The sequence below is a fragment of the Antrostomus carolinensis genome, unplaced genomic scaffold (assembly GCF_000700745.2).
Source record: "Antrostomus carolinensis isolate BGI_N321 unplaced genomic scaffold, ASM70074v2 scaffold7075, whole genome shotgun sequence".
Classification (NCBI taxonomy): Eukaryota; Metazoa; Chordata; class Aves; order Caprimulgiformes; family Caprimulgidae; genus Antrostomus; species Antrostomus carolinensis.
Window position 1 is genome coordinate 61,439 of NW_010314156.1, and position 21,615 is coordinate 83,053.

General features: G+C 42.8%; 1 protein-coding gene across 1 annotated transcript in view; it reads right to left on the reverse strand.

Annotated features, from left to right (window-relative positions):
* Positions 1 to 1,357: 1,357 nt before the first annotated feature.
* Positions 1,358 to 21,615, reverse strand: part of LOC104524605 (cell surface hyaluronidase) — a 49,057-nt gene continuing 28,799 nt past the window's right edge. Inside the window, exons 15-20 of the mRNA XM_010167539.1 lie at positions 10,783 to 10,965; positions 8,665 to 8,878; positions 7,897 to 7,998; positions 5,493 to 5,653; positions 4,086 to 4,195; positions 1,358 to 1,578 (exon numbers count right to left, since the gene is read on the reverse strand). Coding sequence (XP_010165841.1) covers positions 1,358 to 1,578; positions 4,086 to 4,195; positions 5,493 to 5,653; positions 7,897 to 7,998; positions 8,665 to 8,878; positions 10,783 to 10,965 — 991 coding nt within the window. The remainder of the gene's footprint in view (positions 1,579 to 4,085; positions 4,196 to 5,492; positions 5,654 to 7,896; positions 7,999 to 8,664; positions 8,879 to 10,782; positions 10,966 to 21,615) is intronic.

The window sequence follows — 21,615 nt, forward strand, 5'->3', positions numbered from 1 at the left end:
ACTGAACAGCATCAGTGATTTCTTCACACTTTCTAACAAGCTGGGACCTCTCCCCTGGTCAAACCCAACTCGCACCTCTCCTACCTGGTGTGGGGATGGAGTCACAGTTTTCCTCTTCTGCCTGTAAACTTTTCTGGTGTCTTCTCACCCCACATCCAAGGACCACGGGGTGGTATGTGTCTGATGGAGGCAAGTGTCCCCACCAAGGAGTTCAGTCCCCGCTCAGAGGCACAGTATCAGCTGGCCGGTGCACGGATGCCAGAGCGACTAACTCACCAGGGAGCAAAAGTCTGGCCAACAAAATACTAACCTTTCCCTGTAGCAACTTGTTTGGTCATTTCTGAGAATTTCAGAGAAATGACAGGACATTAAGTAACAAAGCCTTCACCTACCTGTTTGAGTAAGTGATCAGTCTGAAACTGCCTGCCCCTTCACTGCTGTCACCAAGCAACATCATGGTCAAACCAAAATGAGTCTGCCATTATTTCAGGGTAACTTTGTACTTAAACTGTAGTCAATGAGGTCATCAGTTGTTTCTCAGCTTGCATACAAAGCTCTAGTTTTGTCTTTACTTCAAAAAGCAGTAGCATAAACAAAAAATCAAAGAGAATTAGCTACTAATATTGGCAGCATTTCAGTCCTCAATGGGAGCAGAAAGTCAATACGAGCATTGTCTGAAAGGAATGCAAGACTTTACCCTACGCAGCACATGCTTTATCCTGGGGCTTATTCCTGTAGGTCTTTAATTAAATGTTCACATCAGTTGGACAATCATTTCACCAGTCATTAGCTACAGACAGAAACACATTTATAACTCCTTGTTGTGCCCTATATATTCAGCTCAATTAGAAGATATTATCATAAGATCACTGTGTGCTTACCCATCAATGCAAGTAGATGTTGCTGAGTTCACCTAAGATGCCACGGCAGATGGACACAGTTTTCTTAAAAGCAGATATTAATGGAGGGAAAAGAGGACTGAGGGGACAATTCCCTACCTCTGCTGAAGTTCGTCTCTTTTCCTGGATGTTGCTAAAGTTTCCACGCCAAATTTCATATCCAGTCCTTGTGATACTGAAAAGCCGATTTTTGCTTTTGAAACTTACCTTTTGATACCAAATCATGGTTATTTTGAAACACTTCTCCTTGGGAAGGGCAGTCCACAGGGTTTTCCTATCCTGCCCTGTGAGGCGCTGCTTGAAAAATAAAGCTCTACCATAGTGGGTAAGATGAGAATATATTTATTAGTTAAGAAATATACAAGTGAACATCATCAGTTTGGTACAATCCCACAGAAACAAGAGGAGGTTGTGGTGACAGCAGCAGGCTTTGCCTGGTTGGTGTTGGCCCAGCGGTGCTAATCCTGAGGTGCTGTGGGCTCTGCAGAGATGTGCTCCGAGTGGTTCTGAGAAAAAGCGAATTTTAGCGACTCGTCAGCATTAGCTGGACATTTATATTCTTTCAGCTTCAAGGGAACATAATGCTGTAGAGAAGCAGCTTTCTGATAACCAGCATGATTAAGGACTTTAATCCAGGAGGGTTTGGCTTGTCCTTTATAGCCAAGCATGGCAAAACTCCCTGAAAAACAGACACAAAGAGAGTGACCCTCTGGATGGGTCGGTTCACTTACTAGCAACACAGCATGGACTCTCTCCACACATCATGGAGACTTCTTAGCCCTTCTTATTTTCCTCTCATTAAAATAAAAGAACATTTAGGAGAGAAAAAGGGTGATGAAAGAGAGAATAAGCCTCACTGAAGCCATAACCTCACTGCATCCCAGATCTGCAGGTATTTCCATAAACTAAGATAGGTTCCCAGATGTCAGTTAGCAGGAATATTGTTTTACTCTTTATTTTTAAGCACTGGTACCTTTTCATATTTGACTACATGAAAATGGTTAGGGACTTTGAATCCTTCTTTTATTAGTTTACATCAGTTTCTTCCTGTTATGCCTAAACTATTCCCCATGTTGACTCTGCTCTAGTTCTCTGTTGTCACAAAGTACAAAGGTATTATGTATTCTTCCATTTTAATAATAATGTCTTGTGTTTATATTATGCTTTTCATTGCAAAGACTCCTAAGGCTATTTGCAGCTGGTTGGATCAAGACTATTCCCGTAAACACTTCTAATTTAAATAAGGTTTTACAAAACCAAGCAACAAGACCCTAAATCCTGATCCCACTGGGGTCAAGGGGATTGGATTTTTTTTTTTTTTTTCATTATTCCTGGCAGAAGCAATATGCACTTGGGAGAAATGCTCCAGCCTGCCCCGAAATGCAGCCCCTCTAGCATGGACCAGTCCTGCGTGCGATCGCTTTTGGAGCTGTGAAGTCAAATACTGCACATACCTGAATCAGCGGGAGAAAGCTCATGAAACAGAACATAATTACCCAGACTGGAAATCAGGGCAGACATTTGGGTGAACACCCTTGCCCTTAGGAAAAGCAAAACAGGGGCGGCACGTGATCAGCCAGCAGCAGCTTAGTCCCACCACCAGACACCAGAATCACAGTGCTGCAGAATCATTAAGGTTGGAAAAGACCTCTAAGATCATCCAGTCCAACTGTCAACTCATCACCACCATGCCCACTAAACCATATCCCTGAGTGCTACATCTGCACATTTCTTGAACACTTCTAGGGATGATAACTCCACCACTTCTCCAGGCAGCCTATTCCAATGTCTGACCACTCTTTCAGAGAATAAATTTTTCCTAATATCCAACCTGAACCTCCCCGGGTGCAACTTGAGGCCATTACCTCTTCTCCTATCATTGGTTGCCTGAGAGAAGAGACCAACCCCAAACTCACTACAACCTCCTTTCAGGTAGTGGTAGAGAGTGATAAGGTCTCTCCTGAGCCTCCTCTTCTCCAGACTAAACAATCCTAGTTCCACCAGCATCCCACTGAAGTGGCAAGGCAAGAAGATGGCCACCAACCAGTGTGTCCCCAGGATGGAGGTGGCCCTGCTTGCTGCTCTTGGTGCTTCAGGAGCAATTGGGGCTGGAGGCTGAACCAAGCTCCTGAAATGACCTACAAGTGCTGCACCCAAGTGAGCATCACAGGTGGTTCAGGGAACAAAGTATGACAAAACAAATAAAAAAAGATTGCTTTTTAATAAACAAATTCCTTTCAAAAGTATTCAGGGCTTTGATGAAAGAATCAAGCAATGAAGTTTCAGAACAAAAACAAGAAAGAAAACCTCAAATTTTTGTTTTTAAAAGGATGAAAGAAAAAACAGCTTCTCGGAAATCTAACAGGCACCAAAGTGAAATCACTGTCTCTGCTCTAAAGACTGTGCTGTCCTCCCCTGGAACGGTCATAGCAATGAGCTTTGAAACTTGAACCAAAAATTGATATGAATTTCAGGAAAGCAGTAAGGAAAAAAAATCCCCAAACCCCCAAGAAAATAAAGAAGTTGGAAATACAGCCAATTCTCCATCCGATCTCTGCTTGAGAGACTGCAAATGAAATCTGAATTAGGCTGGCTGGTCGTTTTCCTGATTTCCTTATCACTCAAATTATTTATCCAAACCTGGACTCAAAAAGCTCCTAGTTTTCCAGTAGGAAACCCAGCATGGATTTCCTGGATGAATTATACCAATGGATTCCTTACAGCAATCCAAGGTAAAACTTTCCAAACCTGGTGATTTCAGCTTCCTTCCATCCGAAAAAATAAATAACTCCAATTTCACTTCAGACTATTTTCTTTTTCATCACCCTTTCATTTTATGATTGCTTTTCCTTGCAAAAAAGTTGAATTTTAGAGATACGATCTTTACCAAATAATTCTTTTGGGTTTTTTTTTGTTTGTTTGTTTTTTGGTTTTTTTAGAAAAACAAGTTCCTTTTAGGATGAAATATTTGCAGCATGCAGCTTCTCACCAGTGAGCTGGGGTTAAAACCCCCAAATAACTCTCCTACTTCTCACCATCCCTGGGCCAAGAGGACTTTACTAGGTTACAATTGCATATTTTACAGTAGCAAATACGTTGATAAGCATTATGTAAGTATGAGAACATTTTTGGTAGGGAAACACACCAGTAATTCTTAAGCAAAAGAAACATGATAAATACATTTACCTTCCTTGTAGAAGACAATAGGCTTTGCAGAACCTAACCTGGTAAAAACAGACATTTCAGAACTCCCTGCCACGTCTGCAATATCTCTAGAGCACACGAGAACAAGTGATCTGAAAAGAAGGACAGTAATTACTGCACAATTGCAAAATATTATTTTCATTAAGAATCTGCAAGACCTTTAAACTCCAGTTCAGAAGAGTACTTAAGAGCTTGCTTAACTTTAAGAGTGCTAGCACTTAAATCCCTTTGATTTCAGTCACACATAAGCTTTCCTAAGTTTCAGGCTCTGTTTAAACATCCCTAAATTAAATGTGTGCTTCACACAGAATCAAAACAAGTACAAATGACTGTTTGCGAGTGCACCCCTTATGGGAACGTGACACTCGGTTGCAGAAGAAATTCAGTTGCTGTACAGTCCTGAGACTCTGAAACTATCTCTGTCCTGGATGTGATTTTCAGTCAAGCCTCCATCCAGCTTTGGCCCTCACAGATGTGCTTTCAGGCCCCAGTGAATTGTACCTGCCATGAATTACAGATTGCACAACTGGTTGCATTTAGCTGAATGCTTAGACTTACAAAAAACACATCCTACCAGAAAAATCAAACCAAATGTACAGGCATCATATGGATATATGTCACTTCGTGCACATCTGATACATGTACACACTCATGTGCATACATACAGATGTAATAACTCAGGAGTGTTCAAATCTTTGGTCATGAACTGGTCAGAAATGTCTTGGACTGAAGGTCTGTTTTCTGGTTATTTGACCTGCTTCTGCCAGCAGCCAAGAATTTATCTATAAATCTCTGTCATTCCATGTTTACGTGGCGACACATAAAACCACAAGGAATGTGGGACAGACACAAACAGAGATGATCCAGACCACTGCCAGGACTCATGCAAGGTAACAGAGCCCGCAGGCAGGCAGGTCTATTCATTGGCTCAACCAAGAAAAGTCCAATTGGAAAATCTGGCACACCTATGATGTTCATCTGTCGCAAGAGGCAAAAACAATCAGCAAGAGCAAACAGAAACCGACTCATTTCAGAAATGGAGAACTGAATCGTCAACTGACAGGAAATTGCTGAACACTGGGATAGGTGCACAGGACTGCAAATGTCATTGCAAGGACCTTACCTACTCCATGCTGGAAAATTAATTGCTAATTTAGACGGAATTGTCAGTTTTCAAGAAAACTTGTCTCTGTCTGCTCTAATCTGTGCAATCTTGTGAGAGAGATGCTGCTTCTCTTACTATCTGGGTGATATTTGGGATCTGTACATATTAAATCTGTGCCAGATTTCTTCAGAGCACAGGTTCGGCTATGAAAGTAAGTCATTTTCCTTTCTTTGTCTATCAGCCACAGGTTGCTACATGAACTGGGTTCTCAGCATTTTGCTCACCTCTCTTTTATAAACGTTTGAACATAATCAGTTATTGCACTGGCAGCATTTTCACCAGTAACTGTGTCAAAGTGCCGCCTACTCACGACTGCTCCTGAACACGCATCTAGCACCATGAAGAATATCCCCCGGCTATTGAACAGGAAAACTGTATCATTTATCTGCAACAAAAAACAGAGGTAGGTTTTATGGAGGCAGGCTGGGGAGCTTCAGACTCTGACCCTGCTTTTCCATCAGGGAAAGCAAGGGAAATATCAAGGGCGTACACCCTATAATTTTATAGGTATCATTAGTACAGACGATGTGACATCACTGATAGATGGTCAGTGGCAGAAGGAAGCAAAACCCTCAGTTCTCAAAAACATGAGAAATGAGGTCATCAGCATCTTTTGTGTATTAGGAAGATACATTTGGGAAGCTGAGAATCCTGGGAGTAAAATGCTTAGTTCAGTCTTAATACAGTTTATTTCCATGTGCGGGAAATTACTGTCACTTGGCAAAGCAGATTTGACCACGGAGCAAGGGAGAGATGCTGAGACAGCAGATGAGGGAATAAAACTGACACATGGACTTTTTTAGTTTTCCCTAGAAATGTAAATATCAAAACCAAAATATTCCTTCTTGGTAGAGCTGTCCCAGTGCCTCAAAGAAGTAGCACAAGTGGGTCCTACTGCTTTCCTACAGCAAGTGCTCCTTCCTCAGGCTGCACCTCTCAGGATGTCTCACGATCTTTGCTTTTAGAAAGGCAAAGGCTCTCTGAGGTGTCCGGCACTGGTGCATCTCCCCAGCATCCTGGGGTCAGCCCAGCCTGGGAGGACACAATCTCCACCAAGGAGAGCAACACCATACCAAGGTCAGGCTGTCAGAAAGCTGAGCCTAGGAGACACAACACCCTGCTGTAATCCACATAGTTGTCCAAAGCCTGCAGGCACCAGGGAGCTCAGATACAGCCCACCAATCTGAGACATGTGTATGCCTCCAGGGAATATAGAGCCAGGCTGAATGAAGGAGCCAAGTGTTAAAATGTGGCTTCTGCAAGATGCTGGAGGATGCTGAATGCAATAGCGGGTCAAGGGTAAGGGAAACATGACTGTTGGGGCAGAGGAGAGTGAGGAGGAGCAAAGATAGACTAAATCTTTTGCCTGGTCCTGGCTGTCTCACACTCCTGACTCGGGGAAGTGTGTCAAAGTCTGGATGCACGCAGAGCAGAGAGCAACCACCACTGCAAACCGACCTAAACATGAGCCACTGGCAAAAGAAAGCCTTGCTGTGGGTCCTGCCCTGTCTGCAAGCTGCAGAGCCACCAAGGACCCAGCGCAGGGACTCACAGCCCCACAGGAGCTGGAGCAGGGCACCACTGCCCCTCTCACTCAGTCCTTGGGAAGCTTGGATTATAAATGTAAAACATTTCTGACTTTTGTATTTCATTCATCAAAACAAAAACAAAACATACACTTTGGTAATGGGGGCTCCTCTGCTCCACTTCTTTATTTCCAGTTTCCCACACCTTTTAAGATTTAGGGTAAGAATCCTTCTTTAGAAATTAATCTTTATCATTTGCCTAGCCCAGCCCTGACTTCAGCTAGGAGTCTATGTGTCAGAAATAAAACTTCTTTTGAAAAACAGTACTTTGAATCAAAGCTTTAGAAAAGGCAAGGAAGCTTTGAGGATACTACACCAGCCCCACGAATGCTGCACACACGCAGGTCTCTGCACTTCAGTTCAGGTGAGGATGCTGCCTCCAGTAACCCCTGCTTGCTAATAGTTTTGGATAAATTTTTGATGATGCAGTCAGTGCACGTGGCAAGAAATCTTGGCTGCTCGGACTCCTTAAGGATGCTGTACCAGCCTTGCTTGGCATTTGTTAGCATTCATTATAATTCAGTAGCACACAGGCATGTAAGCCCGGACAGTGTCCTTGCAAGCATGATTCCAGCCACCCTTCAGCATCTAGACAGACATATAAGGCATCTGCAGGGATATCCTGACAGCTCCAAACCCCTTCAGTAGTGAAACATAGTTATTTTTTATCTTTTAGTGCAATGCCAGCAGAGAAAAATCAGAAAAACAAACTTCTTTTCCCCCCACATCCTTTGTAAACAATGACTAGTGGTGTGCTTTCTCCCTCCCTTCCTCTACATTAGAGTGGGGGCATTAATTCTTCTTCTGAGGTGATAAAAGGCCTTTTTTTTCCCTAAGGGCTAAAATCCTCATCTGAATAGAATACAAACTCCCAGTGGCTTTAATTGAGTTAATTGTAAGGGAGAACAATGCACTTTCCTCTTCCAGAGGAACTTCCCACTTCCTTCCTTCAAGGCTCAGCAAGATTTTGCAGTAACTTTCCTTGGAGATAAAGTTTCTCCTGTTTAAATCACCATTTAAAATGCTGTAAAACACAACATACCTTAATGAATGCGGATGTCAAGTTGTTTTGTATGTCTGTCCTGCTGAGAGATTGGATCTGGATCCTTATATACTTGACTGAGGGTGTGCTCGTGATAGCAAGCTGCAATTACACCAAAGACTGAAACTTAAAAACTGGCTTGCTAACTGGTTGTCATTATTAAGACACCGTTTATCAAAGGATCATGGCAGTGCTGGGTTGGAAGAGACCTCTGATGGTCACTCTGCCACTAAGTAACTTTAAACGTTGAATATGAATTTCATATATTTTGCCTGGCTATAAACTCAAGTGCAGATTTGTATAAGCCTGAAATAATTCTACAGGATTTAAAGTGGGGTGAATTTACAGTAAATGAGAAAAGAACCTGGCTCTAATTTTCCAGTATTCCTATTAACCAGAATTAATTCCCAGTTTGAAATTCAGCATCAATGCCATGCTTTGGAATTCAGAGCTAATCCAATCTGAGCCCTCTCAAGAGCCTTTTTTTTTTCTTGTTTAAAAGAAAGACATGGGGAAAAAAGGTGCCATGAATGTGCAATCACATGCTTCCAGTTGAGCAATTTCTTTGAGGCTCTCTTTGAAGCACAGTACAAAAAGCTGCAGAAATTCAGAGCAAACCCCTTCCCTCTACACAGGTTACATGATGCTGGGCAGATTCACATGTGGGAATTCCCTATGGCTTTTCCTTATACGCTGTGAAAACGAATCAGCCTCAGGTGGATGCACACACATGGCATAACCTCAGATGCTGTTTCATGCAGTGGGTACCTGCGGGGCCCCACACGCCCTGCACGGCCCAGCCGGGCACTGGGACACGGGGCGCTGGGCAGTGGCTGGCCTCTGCGGGAAGGGGTTTGGGTCACAGCTCCAGGAGTCCCCAGGGTACATGTGTGCCATGATTTTAATACGTTCGCAGCCTTGCTGAGAGCAGTAACTGTGTCCTTTCCGAGCTTCATGGGCTTGCAGATGGACAAATAGGTACCTAGAAATGAGAGCAGAGAGAGGGGTCAGAGCCACCACATGCTTAGAGGAAAAGCTGAGTAGAGGCAGGGTCTACACTTGCTAAATTGCATTATCTTTCCCATCGCCCACCATCACAAACCAACTCTGTCTTAGACTGGTGTGAAATGGCACAGCCATTGCAAAATGGTTCCTGCAAGGATGCAGGTCGAGTTCCTCTCTCATCCTGGCACGACAAGACCCGCAGCACCTGCAGCCCAAGCCAGCTGCCTTCACCGGGCAAGCGTCTGTGTGGGGCAGACACCCTCCAGCCCCAGGCACCCGGTGCTGCTCCAGGCATGGTGGCACCCGGCCAGAGCCAGAGAAAGAACAGAGTTGTCCTCAGGCTGTTGTGCAGGAGGAGATGGGCTTGCCTGGAAATATCAGCATCTCCCCTTCAGCTCTCCTGGCCCACAGGCAGAGCTTAGCCCTAGGCATGCATGACAAAAGCTCCAAGGCATCCAGGTCTTCTGGCCTTTGGAGTTCTTTTTTTCTTTTTCTAGCTGTTCTAAGTATGTTTTTAATCGTGTCCACTCTGCAATTCAGGATGAGGAAATTATATAAACAGCTCAGTTCAGCTCCAGGATCAAAAAGATGCATGAGCTTTTTCTTTCTATTTCTTTTTAAACTAAATATTTGTTTCCATTTGTCTGGAAGAAAAGAATGAGTAAGCTTGGTTCCTCTCCAAGGATCCAGCATGTGGGGTTAAAAAAAGAAGGGGAAACATCCCACTCATTATGAAATAAAGTCTAAAAAACAACAACAGGAAAAGAAAAAAGCCAATCTCCTAACTTCTGTACTCTGAAAGGCTAAAAAAAAAAATCACTGCTGAATTAAACAGAGAACCAAAAGGCTGATACTGCCAGAATTAAGTTAGGTTAGACCTATCAATCTACATGTACCAGGTCCAGATGGCTGCTGGCAGCTAATGGCTCTTCACCCACAGACCCACACGTGTAACCATTTTTCTCACTCTTTGGCAGTAAACAACCTGTTTACAGAATTTGGGCAACTTTTTTTTTTTTTTTTTTTTTTTTTTTTTGGTCCAAAAAAAAATAAAAGAAAAGGAGGCTTAATTAGCAAATTGCTATTTCACAATTCCTATCATGAGAGAGACCTGGCCAACAGCAAGGAGCCTGGTTAGCAGGGAAGACATTCCGGGATTCGATTGCTCATGTGTTATGGTTGAATGAATAAATATATCCCATCTTATTTTCAAATCTGGCACTTGTGGATTGACTCCTGAAGAAGCTACTTAGTCAGGTGAAGCATCATGGGACCCATGGTTAGACCACAAACACTTTTTTTCCCTCCCTGTTTTAGCTGACTGAGAAACACAGTTTCGTAATATGTTTTTTTAACCAAAGGTGCCCTAGAGTCTTACAAAGGTAGTGCAAGATCTCTAGGACTCTCTTCATGCCTTCAAAACAAGAGATGTACTACAGTGCTCTCCTTTTTTTACAAAATCTAATTTTTTAGAATGTGATGATTTTAGAGATCTCTCTTCATGGGAATATGAAGAAGTTGAAACTTCACAAACTGTCTCAGTGTTGGAGCTGCCACTGTCACAACAGGGCTCCTTTTCATGGCCCTCTGGGATGCAGTGGATTTTAACAATTTACACTGCACCCACACCTGTAGCAACCTGAGCAGCAGGGATGCCTCAAAGGAGCTAAGTCCAGGAAACCAGCTATTTTCTTAATGGCAATGCAAATCACTGCTCAGTGATACTGAAATAGACCTAACCCAGGTACTCCAGCCTGTAAACCCATTTTGACCTAAAAATCAATGAAAAGATCACACAAGATGGATGGGCCAGAATTTTAACTATGAGAAAGAAAGACCCCGAGGGTTTGCTTGCCCATTCGGGGGCAAGGCAGGGCTCACCCTGATGCTCTGTCAAAGTAGAATAGCCGCTTGCCAGTGCTGTTGAGAGTGCTGGTCAGGGAAGGAGCAGCGAGGTAGTGCTTCACACTGTGCACCGTCCCTGTCCGTCGCTGGTAGATATCTGCCACCACCTGGAAAACCGTTTCCCTGGGGTAGCAGAGGGCAACATGCAGCCAGTCTCCTCTGTTGGCAAAGAAGGGAGGCAGGGGGAAAGAGAGAAAATGCACTTAAAGGCTTGAGTAGAGGAGAGATGGTCTGCAGCCAAGAGTACAGTCTTCAGGGGAAAACAAAGAAATGTCCTTTGAGGTTCTCTTCCTCCTTTAAAAAAAACCACAACAAATCCTCAAAGCCAAAGAAAATCAGATTTTTTTTCTTTGTCTGGAATCAACGGCTGCTTATTATGAAGGTCTGATCCAGGGACCCCAGCTGACCTCAGAGGACTTTGAGTCAGGTGCCAGGATAGCTTAAAATGAGAGATTTTCTCCTCCTTGCCTCATAAGGCTGTGGTACAACCAGTCACATACCCACTCGCGTCTCCTGAGGCAGCCAGGGCTTGTTTTAGTTCATCTGGAGCTGCTGCAGGAGAGGGAACCGGCATCCAGCAGACGTTTCACCGGGGGCACAGATTCAGGAATTAGAAAGTAATCTCTGACTTGAACCAGAGCCACAGTCTAAAGAGACCTGCTTCCTCCACTTTACAGCAAAGTTTATTATTATGGTTTCCATTAAAATCTTCCTCTCCCTGGCTCTTTCTTCAACATCAGTTTGGAATAACTAAAGATAAAGTTAAATCATCTTTTAACTCTTGTGTACCACAATTTCAGTATGCACATTTACCAAAAAAAAATTGTCCTCGTGGCTTTCCTTTATGCTGTGATTCCCATTGCCACCCTCATGCAGAGAAACACTGGCTCCAAACTAGAAAGCTTTGTTACACAACTCAGAGCCAAAAGATGCAGTTACAGTGCATTTTGGATGCTGATGGGAAGGATCTTCCACAAACCCAACACCCTTTCCTGTGTGTGGGTTGCACTTGTGCTGTGCAAAGCAGAAAGCCACAAGAAGTTTACACTTGAAAACAAAAACAGAATACCAAGATAATTAGTTTAATTATTTTTTTTTTCTTTCTAGCCTCTGAAGTGGCTCAGTGTGCCACACCATGCTGCCAGAACCAGTACTGTGATTAGCTTTCCTTATATTACCATATTCATCCAGGCTTTTGATGTATTCTTTGAATTACCTGGCTTCCAGGTTAAAATGTGAGAATATAAATTTGGCTTTTTGGGAGAAAGACAAATACCACCCTCATTGGCTGTCTTTCTGGGCCTCACAAAGCTGAGGAAGACAAAGTTTCTCCAAAAGCTCTCCTGAAATAACCTGCCACCCAACCCTGCCTGGAGAACGGTAAATGAGGGGAAACCACTTCCATTTGGAGAAATCTGGGAATCTGCATGCCTAGACCTCTACTTTGCATTACACATGGAGAGCACAAAAGCAAAGCTATTTCTGGTTTTCTCATTAAAACAAAACAAAACTATCTACAGGATGGAAGAGGGGACAGGCTGTTCTGGAATAATAAATCAAAGCTGCACAAAGACCCATCAGCTTAAGCCAGATACTGCCCTCTAGATTTTAACCAACTCCAGCTGTGTCATAACACAGGACAGCTAGAAAACGGATATATTTTCAGATTATTTGGCCTCTGACTAGAGGAAATGAAAGAAATGCACCAGAGCCATGTTTGTGGAATATTTTTAGGACGGAGTCCCAAGACATTTGGCTGTTTCATAAGGGTGATTTGCATTGTGTTAGCACATTTCATCCCCTGAAGACACCATCAAAAAAAGGGCTTGTCATCTCCCTCAGATGTTGGGAACCCGCTTTGGTGCCATGCTACACTGACTGCCACCTCCCTGGGGAACAAGAAAGGCACTAGAAAAGGCAGTTGGAGGGTGAAAGAAAAAAAAAAAGGGTGTGAAAAAACTCACAGCTGCGACTGTCTTGAGTTGCTGGGGCATTTGGGAATATGAGTGCTAGAGCCTAGTGTGCACGTGAGCAGGCTGAGTGAAACGCTGAAATAAATTATATCAAGATTGAAAGGATCAAATGGAAAGCACCTACTTTGGAGTTTGTGGAGGAAGAGATGGAAATAAGTGCATTCCCACAACAAAGGGCTTAGGAGGAGATGTGAGAAGGGAAGACATTAGAAGTTATCCTTTATGTAAACATAGGAAAGAATAAGGTGGTTATTTTCTCTTTAATTTAATGGTATTTTAACAGCTTCCTAGTTAGTTCTTTACTTCAGTTCTGTTCCTTTAGCTTGTAAAAAATCTGCCGTTAAAGCCTCCCAAACACCTGGCTGTATGGCTGAACTGGGCTCCACCATCTCCAGGAAAAGCAAAGGAAGAAACAGCAGCACAACTGCAGGACAGCCACAGGACTCTGCCTTGCAGCTGGCCAGTGGATGGGGGTTAGACCCCTCTTCTCCAGCCATTGCCAAAACTGAGGGAGAAATGCAACTGCAGGCAACAAGCAGTAATCAGGCATGGGATGTCTTGGACATTGCGATCAAAGTCAGGCAGATGTGCATGTGCCTTCCTCAGCCACTGGACTGGCCACCGAGGACCTCCTGGCTGGATCTCAAGTGCAGAAAGCCTTCTTTTCTTTCTGGGTGGTCAATAAACTGTAGCTTCTGCTTTATTTCACTGCTTAAACCTTTCCATTCTGTCTTATTTACCAGCTGCTACTCTAAGGTCGATATTTGCAGGCAGAATAAGAAAAATAAGTCTTTATTCTGCTGCTCTCTCTGTACCGGCACATCAGCTGGGAACTTTGCAGATGCCCCAGAGGCTTGGGGCATCAGCACACACAGCACCAGCAAGAAGAGAAAATACTGAATTCATAGTAGAACCCAAATTGTGAATTCAGAATAATTTCAGACACCCGCCTGAATGCTGTGGCAACATCTGTAGCTTTAGATGCTCTTATGCTTAAAGACCAGGACAAACAAATGGGAAAAATAATTTAAAACACAAGAGGCAGAAGTCAGACTATCGATACACAAAATGCTGTCCAAAGTAACAATGCACAGCACTTTTTTTTTAACTTAGGAGCTTCTTGCAAGAGAAATAAATAAAAATATTATCAGGTGGTAAGACTGACTTTGGAATTAGCTGTCAGTTTAAGCAAAAGTCATATTAACATGTGTAGGAAACTAAATTGAGCTATTTAAGATATTTTCACCCCAAAACTATGTAACTGTGTTCACAACCTTTTCTATTGATAAAGTTCAGTTCATTTTAGAAGTAAGGAACATTCTTCTTTCTGTTTTTCATTCTTGTTCTTAATCAGGCCAACATTTTCCTATGTGTTTTTACCAAAATTTTTGGCATTTGAAGGAGAAAATCTAAATATGCACTAGCAAAAAGTTTAGTACGTCTTAACAGTTCCAAACACTGTTTGGAATTTTTTGAGAGTCTGCTGACACCAGCATGTATAAAACCTGACACTTCTGCCCCTCTCTTACTGTCATTCAACAATCCCCACAGTGCATTTCATGCATTTTTGTGAATGTATTTAGCCTGTTTATTTCCTTTTGGAAATGATTGGATGAAACAAACCCAAGAAGCCTTTCTTTTTTCACCAGGACATTGGCATTTGCAGTTCTGGCTCTTTCAGGTGAAGCAAAAACATCAGGCAAAGTGTTAAAAAAACTGTTCTTATATTTTGGCAATGAGCAGGCTTCCTGGGATAAGCAAAAGCAAAAAAAAAGGATGAGGGAAAGGCAAAAAAGCAGGCAAGAGGTTTCCTGTTCTTGGACATGTGGTAGATACAGATCTGCACGTACATACATACCTCATTTACAACCCTCAGAACAACCCCCCCAGCTCAACCTCAAACTCCCAAAGGTGAAGCCACTCAGAGAAACGTGATCAAGCAGGGAAAGGAGGGGAGACTTGCAAGTGGTGGGATGTAAAGTGAGTCATGCAACTTGGAGATGGGATTTGGCTGAAGTAAACATAGAAAGAGTGCATGTCTGGGACTCTCACGCCTGGGAGAAGACAAATAACACTTGTTCAATATTGTGAACATGCCCCTTGACTACGTCAGATGGAGTATCAGTCCTGGGCAGATGGGTATGACCTAGTGCTGGGGTTGCTGGTTATGCTGGATGTCAAGCAAAGGGAACCTCTAAGATGAGGAATATTATTCTAGAAAACAGCTCCACCATGTTTATTGAGATAGTGTGTCACATAGCTGATGACCGTGGAAGTGCACAGTCCAAATCCTGATCTCACTGATGAAAATCTGGGGTAAGCAAATGAGGGAATGCCATAGAGTACAATTAAAAATTACTTATTTTTTCCTTGGGCTTGAAAAAACAAGAGACTTTCCTCCAGTGAGTCAGTCTCCCCCAACTGTTATTACTCCTATTTAAAAATATCACCTCTGACATTTTGGGCAACATCTACGTGAGCTGAACTTTCAAAGGGAGTGAGAGAACTGGGAATTTGAAACTTTCCTGTTCATAGTATGTGAACTAAGCAGAAATCCCCATGTGCTGCTTTGGTAAGTTTGTCTCTCACGCTGAAAGTTAAACTTCAAAAGACAAAAAAAAGCAAAGCCACCATTCAGCCTCCATCCCACCCCAAGAACAAATCACAAGAGGTCAATGTTTCTTGCTCTCAGTCAGGATACAGATGTTTTTTCTCTCAAAAAATATCTCCCAACCTCATAACAACCTGCCCAGCACTAGGCTCAATCTCCTCCAGCATAAAATCCGCTTTCACGACAAGTCACCTCCACTCCAGCCAGCACCACTGGTGGGCAAAATGGAGTGAGAAATACCTACACGTCTCACAGGTGACAAGAAGAGGAAGAAAGAGTTTCAAGGAACCTGGATATGTCCTCACCACTTTCTCCCAGTTCAGTCTCTTTCCCTTGAACTCATATTTTCCACCAGCTCCCTGCAGCTGTCTCTCACTGCTTCTCCTTTTCTAAATTTCTTTTTAATTTTCTGCCTTCAGCTCAAGTCCAATAAACAGATCCAAACCCCGTGATGACAAACATGGCGGCTACTGGGTGAACATCCAGCAAATTTTTTTCAGGATTTTGTTGTTAAGGATAGACTCTTCTGGAAGACCACTTGCTGTGGAGATAGTAACAAGTTAGGTATATGTGTTTAGCTAACTGGAGTTGTGTGTATTGGGATTTAAATACCTTTCCTAAATGTTGTCATTTAGGAAATACCATTAAAAATTCAAAAGCATAGGCCATCTCTTAATATAATTTTTTTTTGTTTTACCCATGTGCCTTCTTAGGCAAAAAGAATGATTTTTGCTTTTACAAAGCTCAATAAATTATAGAAGAGATCCTGCCCTGAGGTATACTTCTGCTGATACTCATGAAACCAGGGTCTGACTCAGACAGCATTTGGCTCACAAACAATTGTACTTAAGCAAAAATAAGAACTTCCTGTATTTAAATACAGAACATCATCTTATCATCTTTTTCCCACCCTACATGCTTTTATGGAGCAATCGCATCCCAATTCAATTTGTATCTTTTTTAACGCATTTCCAAGTACTTTATCACTGACTATTGTGTATTTTGTACATTCCCGCTGCTATAGCTCAGATGCACATCAGGTCAGCAGAGGCTGGTGGCCCTGAGGAGCCCCAAGCCCCACTCAATGGGCCAGGAGAAGGGTGAAAGTAAGAAAAAACCTTCAGGTTTCATGTGCCAGGCTTTGAAGTGACAAGCAGCCTGTTTTGCCACAGCCATCTGGGGACTGTCTGATGCTCGGATTGCTCTAATTCATGCTGTAAAATTATCAGCTCAGGAGGGACATCTCTGCTTAGAGTCACCTTGTTAATTCTGGCCACTGTCACTGGGCCAGCTGCAAGCGCAAGCTACAGAGGACAGAGAGCAGCAAGGGCTGCAGGTGGGGAGGAAAAGATGGGGCTTTAGGATCATTCAAACACAGTGATGCCAGCACCTGCTCTGGCCCAGCTCTACTAAAACAGTGCAATCTGCAATCTGGCAAATGTTCTAGCTTCTTTCCAATTTTTAAGAAATACCTTGTGGCTTTCATCCACGGGTTGACCTGTGGGTAATTGAAGGGATTTAAATAGACAGAAGGGAATTCAAATATATCTGCTGACTTCTGTGTTGTGTGGTTGATTAACTCTGAATTACAGATGTTATCAAGAGAGGCCGGCTATGAAACCCAAGTAGCACTTTACTTATTATTATTATTGGAAATAGCGCTGGTATTACTTGTGTTACATCCAGATCTGAGGGATCAAGGTCAGAACTTATGTATGTACAAGAACAAGAAAGCAGTCACAGCCTTAAACTGTTAGCTCCACTTTGAAATACTAATTTTGCCTTCCTGTGCATTTATCAATCTGGGAAGCAAAAGGAAAAGCTCATTTCAAACTAATCTGAAAAAGAAACAATTAAGGAAATATCCATAAACTGGGCAAGTCTGCAACAAGCACATTCTAGCCTTGTCTCATTATCTTTGTTTTCCTCCAGACCTTATCCCCGCTAAGGAATTTAATCGCAAAAATGACAAGTAGTTGAAAGTATGAATCAGACTGGCATTGAATAAGAAGCTGTAGGAAAAACGCCTACCTGCACAACCCGAACAAATACAAATATAATGAGTCCCCCAGAGTCCCAGTGCAGACATGGGCTGCATAAGTTTGCTTGCACTGAAATCTCTACCTTCGAGTGGGATGCAGCACCCTGAAGGCTTCATATCACCCAGCGTCCAAAGGCTCCACAATTTTTAATCAAGTATTTAGACACAAGCTCATTCCATACTCTTGAATTTTCAGGTAATTAAGATTATTCACTGGTGAATATGATAACAAGCCCTAGTGTGGAACTCCAGCCCAGCAAATACAGGAGTCGAGCTGGGTACCTGTGCCCATCCCTGCACAAACACTGCACTCGAGGGAAAGGCTGAACACGTGCCCAAGCACACACATGGACATCTGCCCTTTCCCTCACTGTTAACAAGAAATTTGGCCCTTCTCTGCCTTTTTTTTTTTAAAAAAAAAATCTCTCATAAGGATCTGGCTCCTGCAACAAGGCTCTAAAAAACATTAATATTATGAGCCACGCTGTACCTGTCCAGGTGAAGTGAAGAGGGTGCCAATGAGAAGAGCCTGGGGAAGGCTGCCCTGCACTGTCCTTGGAGCCAGCATCTGTCAGGAGAGGTGCAGTACAAAGGAAAAGCCCTGCTTGCAGGGCTGTGGCAATCTACCTACAAAAAAATATCCTCTTTGTACTATTAGCTGCTCACATCTCCCTGAATCCTCTGTGGAACCAGAGCTCTAATAAGGGAAAACCCTTCCCTCTGAGCCTCAACAGACCAAGTACAGAGTTATTTGCCTGTGCTCATTTCAAACAAGGAATGTTTCATCCAATTGCCACTGCTTTTCAGGCTGCTTCAACAACACAACTTATTACACTATGCTTCAGATATGTGCTTTGAGGAGATTTAATTCTTATCTTTAGATTTGCTGATAGCACAAAGAAGCCTGGCTAATTTACTGAACAGCACTGTGCCTTTGATAATAGTATTTGCCTTAGCTTCTTCTGTGATGAGAAAATTTGCACACACACACAAAGTCTAGCTTATTAAATTGAAGGACTTCGTTTCTGACTTCACTGACTGTAAGAAGTGCCAGTCTTTGTACTGTTTTCCAGCACCTGAAAGAAGGCAAGCACTTGCAACTAAACAATGTTTTCCATCCTCTTCTCCTGGCTTACCAGCCTCATCCCCCTCTCATAACAAGCCTGATGATCTCTGCGGGCCTTTGTGCTCCAGGACAGTAATTTTGAGCAAAGGTCTTAACTCAGTCTTACAGATAACTCTCATTCTTCTGTGAAGAAGAAAACATACAAACAGCTCTGAAGGGGTGGAAACTGCTCCAACAAAGAGATGAAGCCCATGGAGAAGGGGTCTGAGGTCCCCATCCATGAAGGTTTCACACACGCTTTGTGCCCAATGAGAGCAATCCTCAGCAGATCTGGACTGGTTCTGGAGCACACTTCATTTCTGGTTATTAAAATTCCAGCTGGCACTCTCCTTCTATTTGCTTGCCAAAATGTTCAGAAGCTACTTGTCCTGTATTATATCTCTCCAGAAGCATCAATACCCAGCTGCCTTCTCATTCTCACAGGGAAACTCCCAGCCATTACACAGACAACTCTATCTAGCACTTAATAAGGGCATTTCTGCTGAGACAGCTATGTTCTCCAGCAGCCTGAAAACACACCCTGGGGGTCTCTGCCCTGGCTTTATATTTGCCCATCAGTCAGCTAGTGACAAATGCAAACAAGTATAGCTCTCATTGGAAGGGCGGTTGGGGTGCCTTAAAGAGCTCCTTTGCACCCCATGGCTGCAGATGGCAGCACGTGGAGACACAGTAATTTTGTTTTGATATGGTTTACATATCTTGATGGAAGGGAAGAAACCAAAGAGTTACTCTAAACACAGTTTCAGTCAGTGCGAGGAAGACACAAGTACTGCAGCAACCCTTTAGGCACCCACAAGAGAAAGAAAAAGATCTGCTCAGTGACTGTGCTCTAACTGGTGTTCTCCTCCGCTGAGTAAATCCACCAGAGCAGTGCCTCTGAACTCACTGGACAAGATTCACAGCTCACAGAAAGCACTGCCAATTTCAGCTGAGTCATGTGAATTAATCCCGACCAGCTCCTGCCCACCCCAGGAATCCGGACATTCCAGTCTCTTAACAGACAGTCTGAACCGGCATGACTTGTATTGGGTCTTTCTACAGTGCTTCACAGGCCCCCAAAGTGTTAATGGTGCAAGTATTCAACATCAGTGCAATGCCTGACCTCCACAGAAATCCAAATCCTGGTACACATCTCCTTGTCAAATTCCTTATTTCCCCTCTGACCTTCCTGTAGCCAGTGTACAGCAAATCGCTCCAGAAGCATGAGGGCTGTCTAGCTGCAAGGCAGCATCCCGGATATACCCACACATCATTTTACAATGGCAACACTAAAAATAGTTTATTTGTTCACATGGATATCTATGAAGTTATTGATTCTGGAATACTGCTGTTAAAGTTCATCAAACATTTTTTTTTTTTATCACATACTCTGCACAGATGTTACTGTTTTAAGAGCTCATTTTTTGCCAGATTATTCAGTATTTTGGATTTTAAAAGAACAAACAAAACATAAAGCTACTTGAGCTACAAAAGTCTTCTCTGACTTTCTAACTCTGATTACTCTGGGCTCCACAATCTGAGATTTCTTCCATTCCAAAAATTATTAGAAAACAATGTTTAATAAAGATCATACATGGAAAGGCTTAGGCAGGCACTTGTTTTCCTTCAAACCCATAAGCTCTTTTTCACCTCAATTGCTTTACCCTTCCACAGGAATCTCATTTCTCCATGTTTTCGCATGCAGTCTGGGCATTTCACTATTGCCATTGCATCAGCCTTGAGGCTCACAGATGTTAGCATCCAGCATACCTGAGGTAGTTTTCTCCTCATTACAGTGTATTTCTTGTTTATAATTCTTCACCACGCACACCTTGCCAACCGTTTCAGGATCAGAAAAACCTACAAACCTTTGCCCTGTTCAAATAACTGATTTCACACAAGACAAAGAGAACCGCAACCACACTGTGGTTTTCAATAATAAAATGTAGTTAAGTTGCTGCTTGAACAAGAGCTAAACTTCACTCTGAGTTTTACCAAAGACCCAGTGCTGCCTTCAACTTTGAATCTCTGCTTGAAGACCGTGGGCCAAAGCTTTGGCAAGTATTAACTGGCACAGTGACAGAGTAACCACCAGTTACCCGGCAGAAGACTTTGCTCTGCAATTGCAAGAGAATAACTAATCATTTTAAGATAGATAATAATTGCAAAGTTCAGCTTGTCTATGAGTGACTAATGGGTTTTGCTCTTCCTTAAAATGCCCAAAGATACATTAATATGGAAAACAGTGATTTAATTCTAATAATTTCTCTGTGACAGGAGTGTCCAAACAATGATCCTCCAGCAACTCAGTCATGGCCCTATAAGCTACTACATCTTTTAATCAAGAGGACCAAGTATATATCACTCACTATAAAGAGGAAACATCACCCTTCTCAGATACATTCCCATGGGGCTTCAAAATGGAAACTAAGGACAGTATTTCTGCCCAAATTTCTTCAGTTCCAAAGTCCTGGGGAACCAAATAGAGCTCAAGCTTTTGCAAAAACTTTGCTAGGCTAAAACCACAGCAGTGGCACTCTGCTGGAGGAGCAGAGGATGGGTCTGGTATTTGGTGGATAGTACTGGATGGATTTGGGAACCCACCAGATTTACCAGCAGTACATGCTGCTTCACGTCCTCAGTGCCTCTGACTTCTTTCATGTCAGGCTGGTATTTGGTGGATAGTACTGGATGGATGTGGGAACCCACCAGATTTACCAGAAGTACATGCTGCTTCATGCTGTCCTCAGTGCCTCTGACTTCTTTCATGTCAACTATCTAAAACCTGCTTTGCAAATATGAGCCTGTGTGTGGCTGGGTTGCAAAGATTTTATTTGAATAACTGTCCTTTTACTGCATCACATTTTTTATCAATAACTGAGGAGTGACATAAACTGGAGAATCCAAGGTGATGGCCAGGAATTTTTTTGTGGTGCTCATTTCTTGCAGCATTTCATCTGTGCAAACCAAGGCAATGTCTGTCACTGCTAAGCTGACTGGATTGCAAGACTCTCTCCTAACAGTTTTACCAGTGCAAAGCACAAGTCATTTCACTGAAATAAGAAGAATCAGTACTAAA